The sequence below is a fragment of the Felis catus genome, chromosome C2 (genome assembly GCF_018350175.1).
Source record: "Felis catus isolate Fca126 chromosome C2, F.catus_Fca126_mat1.0, whole genome shotgun sequence".
In the NCBI taxonomy this organism is placed as follows: Eukaryota; Metazoa; Chordata; class Mammalia; order Carnivora; family Felidae; genus Felis; species Felis catus.
In genome coordinates this window covers 104,886,400-104,899,109 of record NC_058376.1, presented here as the reverse complement: position 1 = coordinate 104,899,109, position 12,710 = coordinate 104,886,400, and the positions used below count along the sequence as shown (strand labels likewise).

Below are 12,710 nucleotides of genomic sequence, written 5' to 3'. Positions count from 1 at the left end.
AGGCGGGCGGGGAGTGGGTTGTTTCAGGTAACTAGATTGTCCAGATTTATCGTATGTGAGTTACCTTTGTGGGTGTAGTTTATTTTTTTGAGATATGATTCTTTAATATGGATGAGATATAATTCATATAGCACAAAATTCGCCATGTCCTAGGGTACATTTTGATGGTTTCTAGTATATGTATAAGGTTATGCAGACCACTGCTAATTCCAGAACATTTTCATCACCCCCCCTCCCCCAAAGAAGCCCTGTACTCATTAGCGGTTACTCCCAGTCCTCCACTCCCCCCACAACCATTAAGCTACTTTCTGTCTTTATAGATTCGCCTGTTCTGGACATTGCTGGCTTTTATCCCTTTCTCCATTCTTCTCATCAGCTTGCCCAACCCCTCCCTTTAGCGTTCACAACAGCTACTGTTTAATAAGTTCTTCTCTGGGCTAGGCTCTGTGCCGGATCCTTTCTGTACAGTACTTCATTTAATCCTTAAAACAACCTATAAAATAGGTATTATTATCCCTTTTCTCAGAAAAAAGAAACCGAGGCTTAAAGAATTTCTATAAGTTGCACTAGTAAATATCCCAGTCAAATGTTACCTTGGGTCTTCTTGACCCCAAATCACCTGAACTCCCTGCCTCCTTTCTCTCATTCCTGTGTTCAGGTCTCCCAGATCCTAAGTCCACCCTGACATGGGAAATTGAGGACATCAGCTTCCTGGCAGTTGATTGAGGTTGGGCTATTTCATAACCATGCAGTAGGTGTTTTGAACTGTTGTGTTCTCACTGTGATACTGAATGACAGTGGTGGTTTTACAGACTTCTAAAATGTCACCTGTTAGAAAGAGTTCCCAGACAACACTGCCCCTGTGTTTAAAAAAAGTAGTCTCTGCAGCCAATCCTGTGAGAACCAGAAGGAGCTCAAGATAAGATGCTCCCAGAAGTTCCTGTTTTGGATATACTGCCCATAGGGGAGGAAAACTTTCGTTTCCAACTGTATCCCCGCAGAGTCTAATGTTGAAACACTTCCACTGCTTTGTTATCTTTGTGGATTGCACCTGGGGCTCCTTTACCTTCTCCAGAGCTCCCATTCAGCCAGTTACTGGCTACTAAACTTCAACCCACTGAATGTTAGATACCTTTGCTCCCTGGTCCTTAACAATTAAGAGTATTCAAGTGTTAGGGACTCTGCACAACAGCACTTGTGTCCGCCTTCTTCTGCTTATATTGTCTCCCTGTAGCATGAGAAACAATGCAGTCACTAGGCAAAACCATCCTCGCGGTTGGCTAATTGTAAACAAACATCTCTCTCCTCTGGACTGACATCCCAACACTTTTCATGTCGGGCAGTTCTCAAGTAAAATAGGTGTCCTTCTCCTTGGGTTCCCGTCCTGGACATTAGGTATCCAAGGACAACTTTCTCATGAGATGCTATGCAAGCTGAACCCAGCAAGCTGAACACCAACAGCCTGGCCTGACATCTAGTCCAGAGGACTTGTTTAGGCAGCTCAGTGCAAGGATGCAAAGATGAGATTTCAACAGCATTTCAGGAAATCTTTCTGGATTGATTAGGTAAGTGTCTGAAATGGAAATCATCAGAAGTACAAACTGAAAAGAAAATGTCCAGAGAGTATCCATTCAGTGATACAATGGAAAAATACTAGGTTATTTAACTTCTGTTTCCACCAATAATTGAAAAGCTCTTCCCAGAGGATAAAATAAGATGCAAAAACTTGAAAGAAAAAAAAAAAAACCCTGCATATTGCAAGTACTTATGAACTTGACATTCAAAAGAGTACATTTTATTTTCTTACAGAATGATGTTTTCATATTTTGATCTTGTGGCAAACCCACGGTTGTTTCAGAAAGAAAATAATTAGTATCCACATATGTGGGTTTTCCTTTTGATTATTTTGTTTTCAAGAAAATTAATACAATTTGCCTAATGAACAAATGAGTTCTGTACTTCTGGTTCCCAGTGTTTAAAAGCGTCAGACTCCTCCGCCCTGGAATGCTGCCTGTAAATGTTAGAGTAAAGCTGCCTCCCTTACAAGCTGAGGAGAGAAACAAGAGTGACTGCTATTTTCCTATAGGAAAAGTGCTTTTCCACAGGGAGCTCCAGAATCCCAGCTGCATTCCCTGGTGAATGATGCTAATGGGGATGATGCCGACATCACTAGGCAATAGATTGCACTGAAGCAAGGGGTTCATTAATTGCTTCAAAACAGGCATGCCAGCCAGGCCTTGGCAAGGCCAGGTGTCTACAGATGATGAAATCCACCTGGGTCCAGAGCCTGGACATTCCACATGGAACAGATTTGTGCTCCCGTAGAGGAGAACCGACTCTGTGTTCCGTCTCGCTACTTGGTCTGTTCAATTGCTTAAAGCCATGGTTCTCCAAGTCTCTGCACCAGCAGCATCAGCCACATCTGGGAACTCGTTAAAAAATGCATTTTCTCAGCCGCACCCCAGACTTTCTGAATGAGAAAAATAAGTCTATGTTTTTACAAGCCCTCCAGTGATTCTCATGCGTAATCAAGTTTGAGAACTACCAGTTTAAAGAAATTTGTGACAGAGAGAGGGCCACTTTGTACGTGTGCCTTCCTGTGCAATTTTCCGCTTGGCATACGGGTGGTGCAGCGACCTCCTGGCATCCTGAGTTTCTTTATGGGCCATACGGGGGACCAGGGTCGTCATCGGCTTCTGGAATAATGCAGCCCCCAGTCCTTAGGAAGTTTTTCCTCCGGGGTGATCCATATACACCCTGACATATGAAAAGCAGTAACCAGGTAGCAATTTAGCAGGACAGGAAGGAGGATGCCAGAAGTGGTATCTTCCAGGATTCGAAATGAATTGAGTACTGAGACGCTTAGCATTACTAAAACCAGTAACAAGCACATCCAATAATAAAAAGTTATTTCTGTGCCCATGGTGAACAAGCAAAAGTAAAAAACAAATGGAACTGGGCAGGAGGGGAAGATCAATCCAGGGAAAAGATGGAAGACAGGGAACTTGGGGGAAAACTCCTCATTCCTACAAGGGAATCCAGGCCTCCAAGATCACATCTGCCGTTATCCCCCCAGACTGCTGTGCCATTCGCATCAATCGGGTCCTCTAGTTTTCTAGACCAAACTTCTTTAAATCTCTTCCTCCTTTGGGGAGTTTAAGGAACTCCTTCCTTTTAATCAGACAGGCCCTTTCCGGCTACGTGGGTTTCATCATCTGTGCAGGAGTCAGAAGGAAGCAGCTGTTTGCAGTGTCCTGAGTACCAGCTGGATTTAGGTTTAAGATGTTATTTCCCAGAGTGTGTTCCTGAGAGGCCTGGCGACCCCACAGCTAACCCCACAAAAATACGGTGTGTCAAACAAATTTTAGAATGCAGAAGATACCCCGTCTTCCATTTATAAATTCGTGTGCAAGTCAGCACGTGAAAGATTAGGTGGCCCCCGCTTCAGAGACCAGAGACATTACGATGCTTCTGGGCCAGAGGGGTGAAGGCAGGGCCAGAGGAGGGGACTTGGGAATGGTATCAGCGTGTAAAGGACAGGTCCCGCCTCATCCTGAAGAAAGTATGGAAAGGACTTCGGGACATACCAGATTTGGAGATGGATGGTATCTACTCAAGCAGAACATTTTGGTTTTTATTTCTTTTACCAAACACCCGTCTTTGTTCTTGTCAAGCTTGGGGAATTGCAGCAGAACAGTGGTACAGGGGGAAAGGCTGAGCATCAGCGTGTGGGTTCTGAAAATGCCCAGTGGTCTGTATTCTGAGATCGTGGCTCACATGGTATCCTCAAAAGCCATTGTGAGTCTTATCTGCCTGGGCACAGGGGGTGGCAATAGGGAATTCAACGACAGGCGAGGACAAAAACTAACTGCCTGTGGCTGGACAATGGTGATTTTCTAAGCACATTTTTACTCTCCTCTTGGTCTTGAATAGGCTTTCTGTCTTACAGCGATGAGCCACTATTCCTCAGTTGCCCATTTGCTTTTTGCAAAGAGTTATAAATTTTTGATGTTTTACTTTTGTTTTAAGAGGGTATTTCCCAAGGCCATTTTAGGAGTGGACATGGCTCCACGTGCCACAAGCCCAGCCAAACAGTGTAGTTTTGAGTAAGCCTCTTCCTTTTCCTGTACACTTCCCTGTTCCTCACCCTGAGCCACATCTGGGCATCAGGAGGTTGGAGGACATAATTGCCCTGCAGGTATAATTCCTTGGAGAACAAAAGAACTTTGAAACTACACACACACACACACACACACACACACACACACACACTCACTCACTCTACACCTGCAGGCAACTGAAAGGAAAATAGTTCCAATTGTTGAATTTTAAGAGAAAAACTGTTTTACTAGTCAGTTGAATCATGGTTACTTGAAATGTTAGGAATGGCATTTGTTCCAGAAGGAAGATTAAGCAGTGGTGTCAAGGAGAGTGGCTCTGATGAGAGGTATTTGTTTGTAAATATCTGCAGTTATGATTGGGCCTTGGTGTGTATGTTTTGCAGTCAAGTGTTTTCTCCTTTTCTGAGAACACATGACACCCCATCTCAGGAAAGAAGTAGATCCATAACTTGTCAGTCCTACATCATATCTCCAAACATGGCGGCCACCATTATTTGCCCAGACACCTCACTCATCAGTGTGGAAGAGCAGAAAGATCGGCACCAGAAAGATGGACTTGAATCCTAGCTCTTCCATCTACTAATAAGGTAACCTTCCTTCACCCTCCAGTTCCTCATCTTCAAAGCAGGAATTATAGGAGGATTAGCCATAATAGCTACCATTTATCATACATTTACATCACCACCACTGCTGCTTAGCAGTTTCCATAAATGTTCTCATTTAATCCTCTAACGTCCAGTGAGATCCTTTACCTCTAGCCTGGGAAGGGCTTTCCACGCACAAAGCCGTCAACGACATTTCAGAGAAAGGGAGTGATTGACGTAAATACGTAACACTTAGATTTAAACTCAAAAGGACTAATGATATGCTTACTATAAAAATTTCAAAACTCCTCAGATCTTTATAGAAAAATAAGCAAAGCTAGAAGTAATTCAGAGAAAAGCAAGTACGGTAACTAAAAAAATTTTAAGTATTTAATATCACTGGTAATCAAGGAAATCAACAAAAAGAATACCACTTTTTGACTATCAAAGCCAACAGAAGTTTTTTTGTTTTGTTTTGTTTTGTTTTTTCAGTGAAAGTACTCAGTGTTAGCCAGGATATAGTGAATGCCACACCCTTTTACGTTGCTGTTGGGCATGTAAATTGGAACAGCTTTTCTCCAGAGCAATGTGACAAAATGTGTCAGGAGCCTCAACAAATGCTCACACTCAGCTGATCTGGTAATTCCACTCCAGGAACTTATCCTGAGGAAAGAATCAGACATGTGGGCAGAGATGTATGTAAAAATGCAGACTTCTGTGTTAGTTTTAATTGGCTACAACCCAAATGACTAACAAGAGAAGGTAACTCCATAGGACAAAATGATAAACAGCCATTAAAAATTGTATTTTTAAAGAATCTTAAATGGCATGAGGGAAACTCTCAAAATGAATAAACAATATGATCCCAATTTTATAAAAAGGAAAAAAAATACATACATAAGATAAAAAAAAACTAAAAAGAACTATCCCAAAAATCCCAAAATGTTAACTGTGATCTGTATCTAAGTGTTTGATTTATGGGTGATGTTTATATTATTTATACTTTTTTTGGTCTATTCAGTGGGATCCAGAGAAAGAGAGAGAGAAGGGAGAGGGGTGAGAGATTGTGTATTACAAAAGAGTCCTCTTCAAGCTGTCCATCACAATATCCAAGTATAAAGGGTTGTAATTAATGTAAATAGAAATATTTTAAGGCCTTCTCTAATATCGATAGCTGTAGTGTACCAAGTACATTAGGAAAGATATATATGGAATCAAGTGTGTGTTCACACATTCACACCTGGGATAGGTATTTTCTTCAAATAAAACCTCTTCCAGGCTAATGTTGGGCACCAGTGTATTGTTAAACATCAGTCATTAACACTCATGTTATCTGCTGCTTTTATTTTTGGATACTCAATTTCACGCAACACTTTTCTGACTATAGAGACTGTTGGGTGCAAATCTCTTTTGTATTCTACATGAATTAAGAAATAGGTTCACTGTGCTAAATCTGCATGGCAGATGCTGGGATTTTGAAACGAATTTATAAAGATGTCAGATGCTATCAAATGGTTCTGTTTTGGCAGAACCATCACAAGTGCCAGCCCCGCATATTCGGGAGGGTAGGTTGCTTTAATTAAAATTTCCGGCAGCACAATTGCAAACGTTTAGTAAAATTAAAAGCATTCTTGCTTCCCCTTACAACCTTATGGTTACTTTCACGGGGATCCATTCTATGCTAGCCCAGCAGACAATATGATATCAGCATCACCTCTGTAACTATATAAAAGCACTCTTACACTTTGTGGCTGTATCGCACACACACACACACACACACACGCACACGCACTATGGCTCTTAAGTTTGACATGGTTCCATTGGTGCATGCCAAAATGGAGGGCTGTCTGCATAAATAGATACCGATATAATCACTAAGTGTGAGACTTGATAGAACACTATGGTTTCCATGGGTTAAAAAATGTGAAAGAGGGGTGCATGCCTAGGCAGTACAATTGGTCAAACGTCTGACTGTGGCTCAGGCCATGATCTCATGGTTCATGAGTTTGAGCCTTTGAGCCCTGCATCGGACTCTGCGCTGACAGTGCAGAGCCTGCTTGGGATTCTCTCTCTCTCTGTCTCTCTCTCTCTCTCTCTCTCTCTCTGTCTCTCTCTCTCTCAAAATAAATAAACTTTAAAGAAAAAAGTTTAAGTGTGAAAGAAAAGGAGAATAGAGATGAGCTTTCCTTGAACTAGAAGTTCGCAAACCTATTTAAAGTAAATATCTGATGCTAGAGCCTGGGGTGTGTATTTTAAAGACTGCAGGAAATTCTGATGCAGCCTGTCAAAGCTGGCAATTGAGAACCACTATCTTAGCCAGCACTGTGCTATCAAATATTTTACTCTGCTCTGTTTAATATGGTGCCCAGTAGCCACCTGTGACGGTGGAGCTCTTGAAATGCAGCTAGCGTGACTGAGGAGTTGAACTTTTAATTAATTTTTAATCGAAATGTGAATGGCCACATGTGGCTAGCAACCACCATTTTAGAACAGCCTTGACCGATAGTACCCTGCCTTCACTTGGGGGTGAAATGAGGCCAATTTTCAGCCCACCCTTCCAACAGGGTGTGCGTTTCATCACTGACGAAGTGATGCTCAGGTGACAGCTCAGAGCTTTCACGTGTAACTTCTGGGTACCAGTGGCAGCAGATGTGGCTCCAGAACCTCTCATTGGGAGGTTCAAGGGCCATCTTGCCCTCCACAGCCACACTCAGTCACGTGAGCTGCATTTGGTAATATCATTGGCTCACCAGAGTCGTCAGCCTGCTGCTCAGAACATCCGACGGCCCTGCTGCCAGCCCCAGAACAGAAAACCAAGTTCTCATTGTCACCCCAGGATTTCTAACTCATTATGTTTGTTTTTGTAGTTGTTTTATTTTTAACTAAGGAAATCATTTCTAATCTTCTCCCCTGTTGTTTAAAGGGTTTAAAAGTTCAGCATGGTGAGTTTTTATGGGACTTTTATGGGAAGCCAAGTGTTGTAAACATATCCAAATTATCACAGTAGTGTAGTTTCCCACATCCTTTTCCTATGCACACCGACCTGACTTCTCTTCAAAACGCGAAACAGATGGGCCCAGTTAGAATCCTCCAGCTATTCCAGGCCCTTTGTTAGGGTTGCTCGTGTTCTGGACCTGGAGAGATAAGGGTAGCTCTCGAACAGAAGCAGTAATCCCCATCAAGACTATAAGCCAGATGCAGGCAGGGGCTGCGATCACCCATCCTGGGCTGTGTTCTGCATTGTAACATAGCACCTGCCATCTCATAGAGGCTCAGTGCATATTGGCTGAATGAATTAATATTCTTGCAATAGAGAAAGTGGGCCGAAGGGACGAAATACAGAAGAGAAGACACGATCCGGGAAAAGGCCACATTTGGGGTAAAAGTGATTTGATTTAGGACAGAGTGCTTGCCCTCCATGACTTTCCTCTAGCAGGTAAGAAGAAGGATTACAGCACCAAATAATCTAGTTCTGTTCCGGTGAGAATCACTTTGTACCAGCGTGGTGAGTTCCTAGACCCGTGATCCTGAAAGGCTCTGAAGAACTGAAATTGCTTGCAGAGGTGAAACCAGGAAAGATTGGTTTAATTTCAGCTCCTCATAATTCAAACGCTCTTGTGCTGTGGCCTATTCATGTTTCATCTAAGGTTGCAGTTCTAAGAAACCTAGCAGTTAGGCTATAGTTGTCCTGTGTCTGCCCACTTATCAGCATTTTTTATTTTCCTGAAATTTTAGGCACAGAAAAATGAGAGAGAATCTATCCGACAGAAGTTGGCACTTGGAAGCTTCTTTGATGATGGCCCAGGAATTTATACCAGCTGTAGCAAAAGTGGGAAGCCAAGCCTTTCCTCTCGGTGAGTGTTCTTTTGAGTTGATTTTCTGATATGTACCTAATGGATTTTGTCATCCGACTATATGTTTAATAAAAGATACCTTTTAAACCCTTGAGTATTTTTTTCCCCATAATACTACCACCTTTATTTGGATTCTAAACAGACCCCTCCCCACCTGTTGGGTTTGTTTTTTGCTTTTCAGTTTTTGCCCAGCCACTTGCGGTCATATTTCTATATTTCATTTTTTGTCCTAGACACAATTCTGATTTTTCTCTGTGATGGGGGAATCAAGCCACACTCTTAATCAAGCTGGCTGGTCACTTAGAGAAGTGTGGCAGACCACCAGATTTTCCATTAAGTAGTCCTGAAGCATCCAGCATCACCCCCCTCTCTGAAACATTTGATTGCAGTGAATACTGGTAACTGAGAAATACAATTCCCACTTTGATCGTTTGATGTTTATTGCAGTGCTTAACCTGTCCTCCAGGCATTACTCCTTTATCTTAATTTATTTCAGGATATCATTGCTCATTTATTGTAATTTATTTCAGGATACCATTGGTCATTTGCATAGCTTTTAATTCCAGTTAGGATATATTAAAATTCTAATTGTACCTAGAAAACAGGGCTGTAGACCAGAGCTTCCCAAACTTTAATATGCGTATGAATTGCTCCCTGTATAAATACTGGCTATATTTGCCATGTTAAGCCTGGTGTGGGAGACACCTGATAACGTTCGTGCATTTATTCAACCAACAGATTTCCACTCTCCTTCCTCTGATGTCCAGAATTAGACACTTCAATGTCTGCTTAAATCTATTCTGTTTGGCTTTCAGTAAGTCTTGTACTTCAGTCTGATCCTTAGGGACTCATCTGAATCAGCAAAAATCAGAAAGCACACACACACTCCCACATACACACACGTAGGAGTCACTGCTGTGGATTCAGACATGGAGACAAGAGTCACAGTCACAGCCTCTAAGCCTCAGCCGGGTGCCTGTTGGATCTCTTAGAGTTCCCTCACTTTTCTCCCGTGTCATTCCAGAGCCGGAAGGTAAGCCTTCCCTTTGCCGGAAAGCACCTCTTTCCCCTCCTAGTAAGGATGTGGCAGGAGGAACCCTGGCTTAGGGACCTGCAGACCTGAGGATTAGTCCTGGTCAGTTTCTCATTTTGAGACTTTAACAAATTCCATTCTACCATGCCTCCGCTTCTTCATTTTTGTAAAATGAGGAGATTTGACCATATGTATAGATCTTTTATAGCTTTTCTCTAATATTCCCCAAAGCACCAAAGAGTTTGCTTCTAGAAACCCCATCTCTCTGCTCAGCAAAGTCATATTCATCTGGCCCAAATGGAAGGTTTTTGTTTTTAAAAATCAAAGTTATACACACACACACACACACACACACACACACACACACACACACACGCATATATGGCTTTGAAAATAAAATTAACAATAAATACAAGGTGTATAATAACAACACAAAATAAAAGTAACTGTCACCTGTCCCATCTGTCTCTATCTTGTCCTACTCTCCAGAAACTATAACTTTTAACTCTTTGACTGTTTCTTTTGGTAATTTACCTGTATACCTCTAAGTAAAATGCTTATTTTCTTAGTCTTTTAAACAACCATCTACCAACTGCCAGCTATAGAAAATTGTGATTCACGTCCTTTACAGCCCTCCCACAGACAAATCTGTGTATTCCCCCCATCCTCCCTTTATAAATGTCTCATAATTCGGGGTCAAATAACAATTCACTGTTTACATTATGAAGATCATAGATTATTTATACTGGACCATGTAGTAAACTGTGATTACTTGAGAAACTTTAGTGTTTGTCTTGAAATGAAAATTGCCCCCATTTTTCCCTTTGCCAGTCCATGGTTTTGACTACTATATTATATTCCACTATGTGAATATATCACAGTTTACTCAGCCACTCTTCTGATTATAGACATTGAGTTTGTCTCAAAGGTTTTGCTCTTATAAACAGTGCTGCTTATAAACACTTTTGTACATGTCTCCTGCTGTCCATGTGCAAGAGTTTCTCTTTGGTGTTCACCTAAGAACAGAATTACTAGGAAAACACGTGAATGTTCATATCTAGAAGATAATGCCAAAGGTGTCCTCCAAAGTGGTTGCAAAGTGGTTACACTGTGACCAGCAATGTTTCAGAGATCCTATGGATCCATAGTCTTTCTAACACCATATTGTCAATCTCTTTTACATTTTTGTTAATTGAATTGGTATTAAATGGTATTTCATTGTGTTTATTAGCCGTCTGGGTTTCCCCTTCTGTGAAATGTCTGTTTGGGTCTTATGTCCAATTTCTGTTGGATTCATTATGCTTTTTAAAACTGATTTTATGGGACGCCTGGGTGGCTCAGTCGGTTAAGCGTCCGACTTCGGCTCAGGTCATGATCTCGCGGTCCGTGAGTTCGAGCCCCACGTCGGGCTCTGTGCTGACCGCTCAGAGTCTGGAGCCTGTTTCAGATTCTGTGTCTCCGTCTCTCTCTGACCCTCCCCCGTTCATGCTCTGTCTCTCTCTGTCTCAAAAATAAATAAACATTAAAAAAAATTTAAAAAAAATAAAAATGAAACTGATTTTATCAGCATTGTATAGTCATGATACTAATCCTTAATATATTGTATGTATTACAAATATCTTTTCCCAGGTTGTGGCCTGTCTTTTTGCTTCCTCACTGTGTCTTTAATGACCAGAGTTCTTTCTTATCAGACTTTTATAGTCCATGTTTTCTGTGTCTTGTGTTAAAAATCTACCCCAAGGTTCAAAAGACATTAACCTAGATTTCCTTCCAAGAGTTGAGAGTGTTGATTTTTTTAAAGTCTGTAATCAATCAGGAGTTTATATCATTATGGAGATGTCTAATTTCATCGCTTTCCATTTACATGACCATTTTTTTCCATCCTGTTTATTAAAAAAATCTTTCTTTTACTCACTGAGACGACAGACCACTTCTGTGTATACTATACATTAATGGGAATACATTCTGTTTCATCAGTGTTTCTATCCCTGCACCAATACCATAAAGTCTTAATTATTGTAACCTCAAAATAAGTCCTAATATCTGGACAGGCAAGTCTCTTTCCTCTTCTTCTTCAGAAATATGCTAACTCTTCTTGCTTTTTATTCTTCCATATAAATTTAAATCCTCTAATCAAGTTCAACAAAATACTCTCTTGGAATTTTGACTCGAATTGCATTGAATCTATAGATCAAGTCAGGCGAGAATGCATTTTTAGAATATTAAATCTCCCTACCCATGAACATGGCCTTTCTCTCCCTTATTTAGATCTTATTGAATATTTCTTGATAAGGTTTTGTAATTTTTCATGTAGAGATGTTATACATCTTTCATAGTATTTATTTCTAGATATTTGACATTCTGATATTTTAAATTCTCTTTTATAATGAGTTCTCATTGTTTTGCTGAACAGAAATGCAGCTTACTTTGTATACTAATCTTATATCCATCCACTTCATTATACTGCTTCTATTACTTTTCTGCCCTCCCGTTACTTATCATAAAGTTGTCTGTAGATTCTTTTGGATTTTTAAACAATATCATCCAAAAGGAGCAGCTTCGTTTATCATTTATTGCTTTCCATTGCCCATTCCTGTTTTTTTTTTTCTTTTATTGTATGGGTTAGGACCTTAATATATTGAGAATCAAAAATGGTGGTAGTTAGGGGCACCTGGTTGGCTCAGTCAGTTAAGCATCCAACTTTATCTCAGGCCATGATCTCACAGTCCGTGGGTTCGAGCCCCACACCAGGCTCTGTGCTGACAGCTCGGAGCCTGGAGCCTGTTTCAGATTCTGTCTCCCTCTCTCTCTGCCCCTCCCACGCTCGCACTGTGTCTCTCTCTCTTTCTCTCTCTCTCAAAAATAATCATTAAAAAAAAATGGTAGTAGTTAGAATCTTTAGCTCATTTCTCATATTAAATGGAACACTTCTAATGTTTCCTCACTTAGGGTGATGTAAAGTTTAGGTTTTCTTTAATGTTTCCCTTTATGAGTTAATTATGTTTCCTTATATTCATAATTTACAAAGAATTTTTTTCATGAATAGGTATCTAACTTTATCACATGCTTTTTCTGCATCTCTTGAGGTCATTAAATGATTTACTCTGTTAATATATTA

At 40.8% G+C, this 12,710-nt stretch overlaps 1 protein-coding gene across 6 annotated transcripts in view; it reads left to right on the top strand.

Annotated features, from left to right (window-relative positions):
- LOC101094201 (schwannomin-interacting protein 1) overlaps window positions 1-12,710 on the top strand; it is a 579,710-nt gene that overhangs the window by 542,895 nt on the left and 24,105 nt on the right. For all 6 annotated transcript variants that reach the window (XM_019810501.3, XM_023260433.2, XM_023260435.2 and 3 more), the window contains one exon: window positions 8,441-8,559. In XM_019810501.3, coding sequence (XP_019666060.3) covers window positions 8,441-8,559 — 119 coding nt within the window. The remainder of the gene's footprint in view (window positions 1-8,440; window positions 8,560-12,710) is intronic.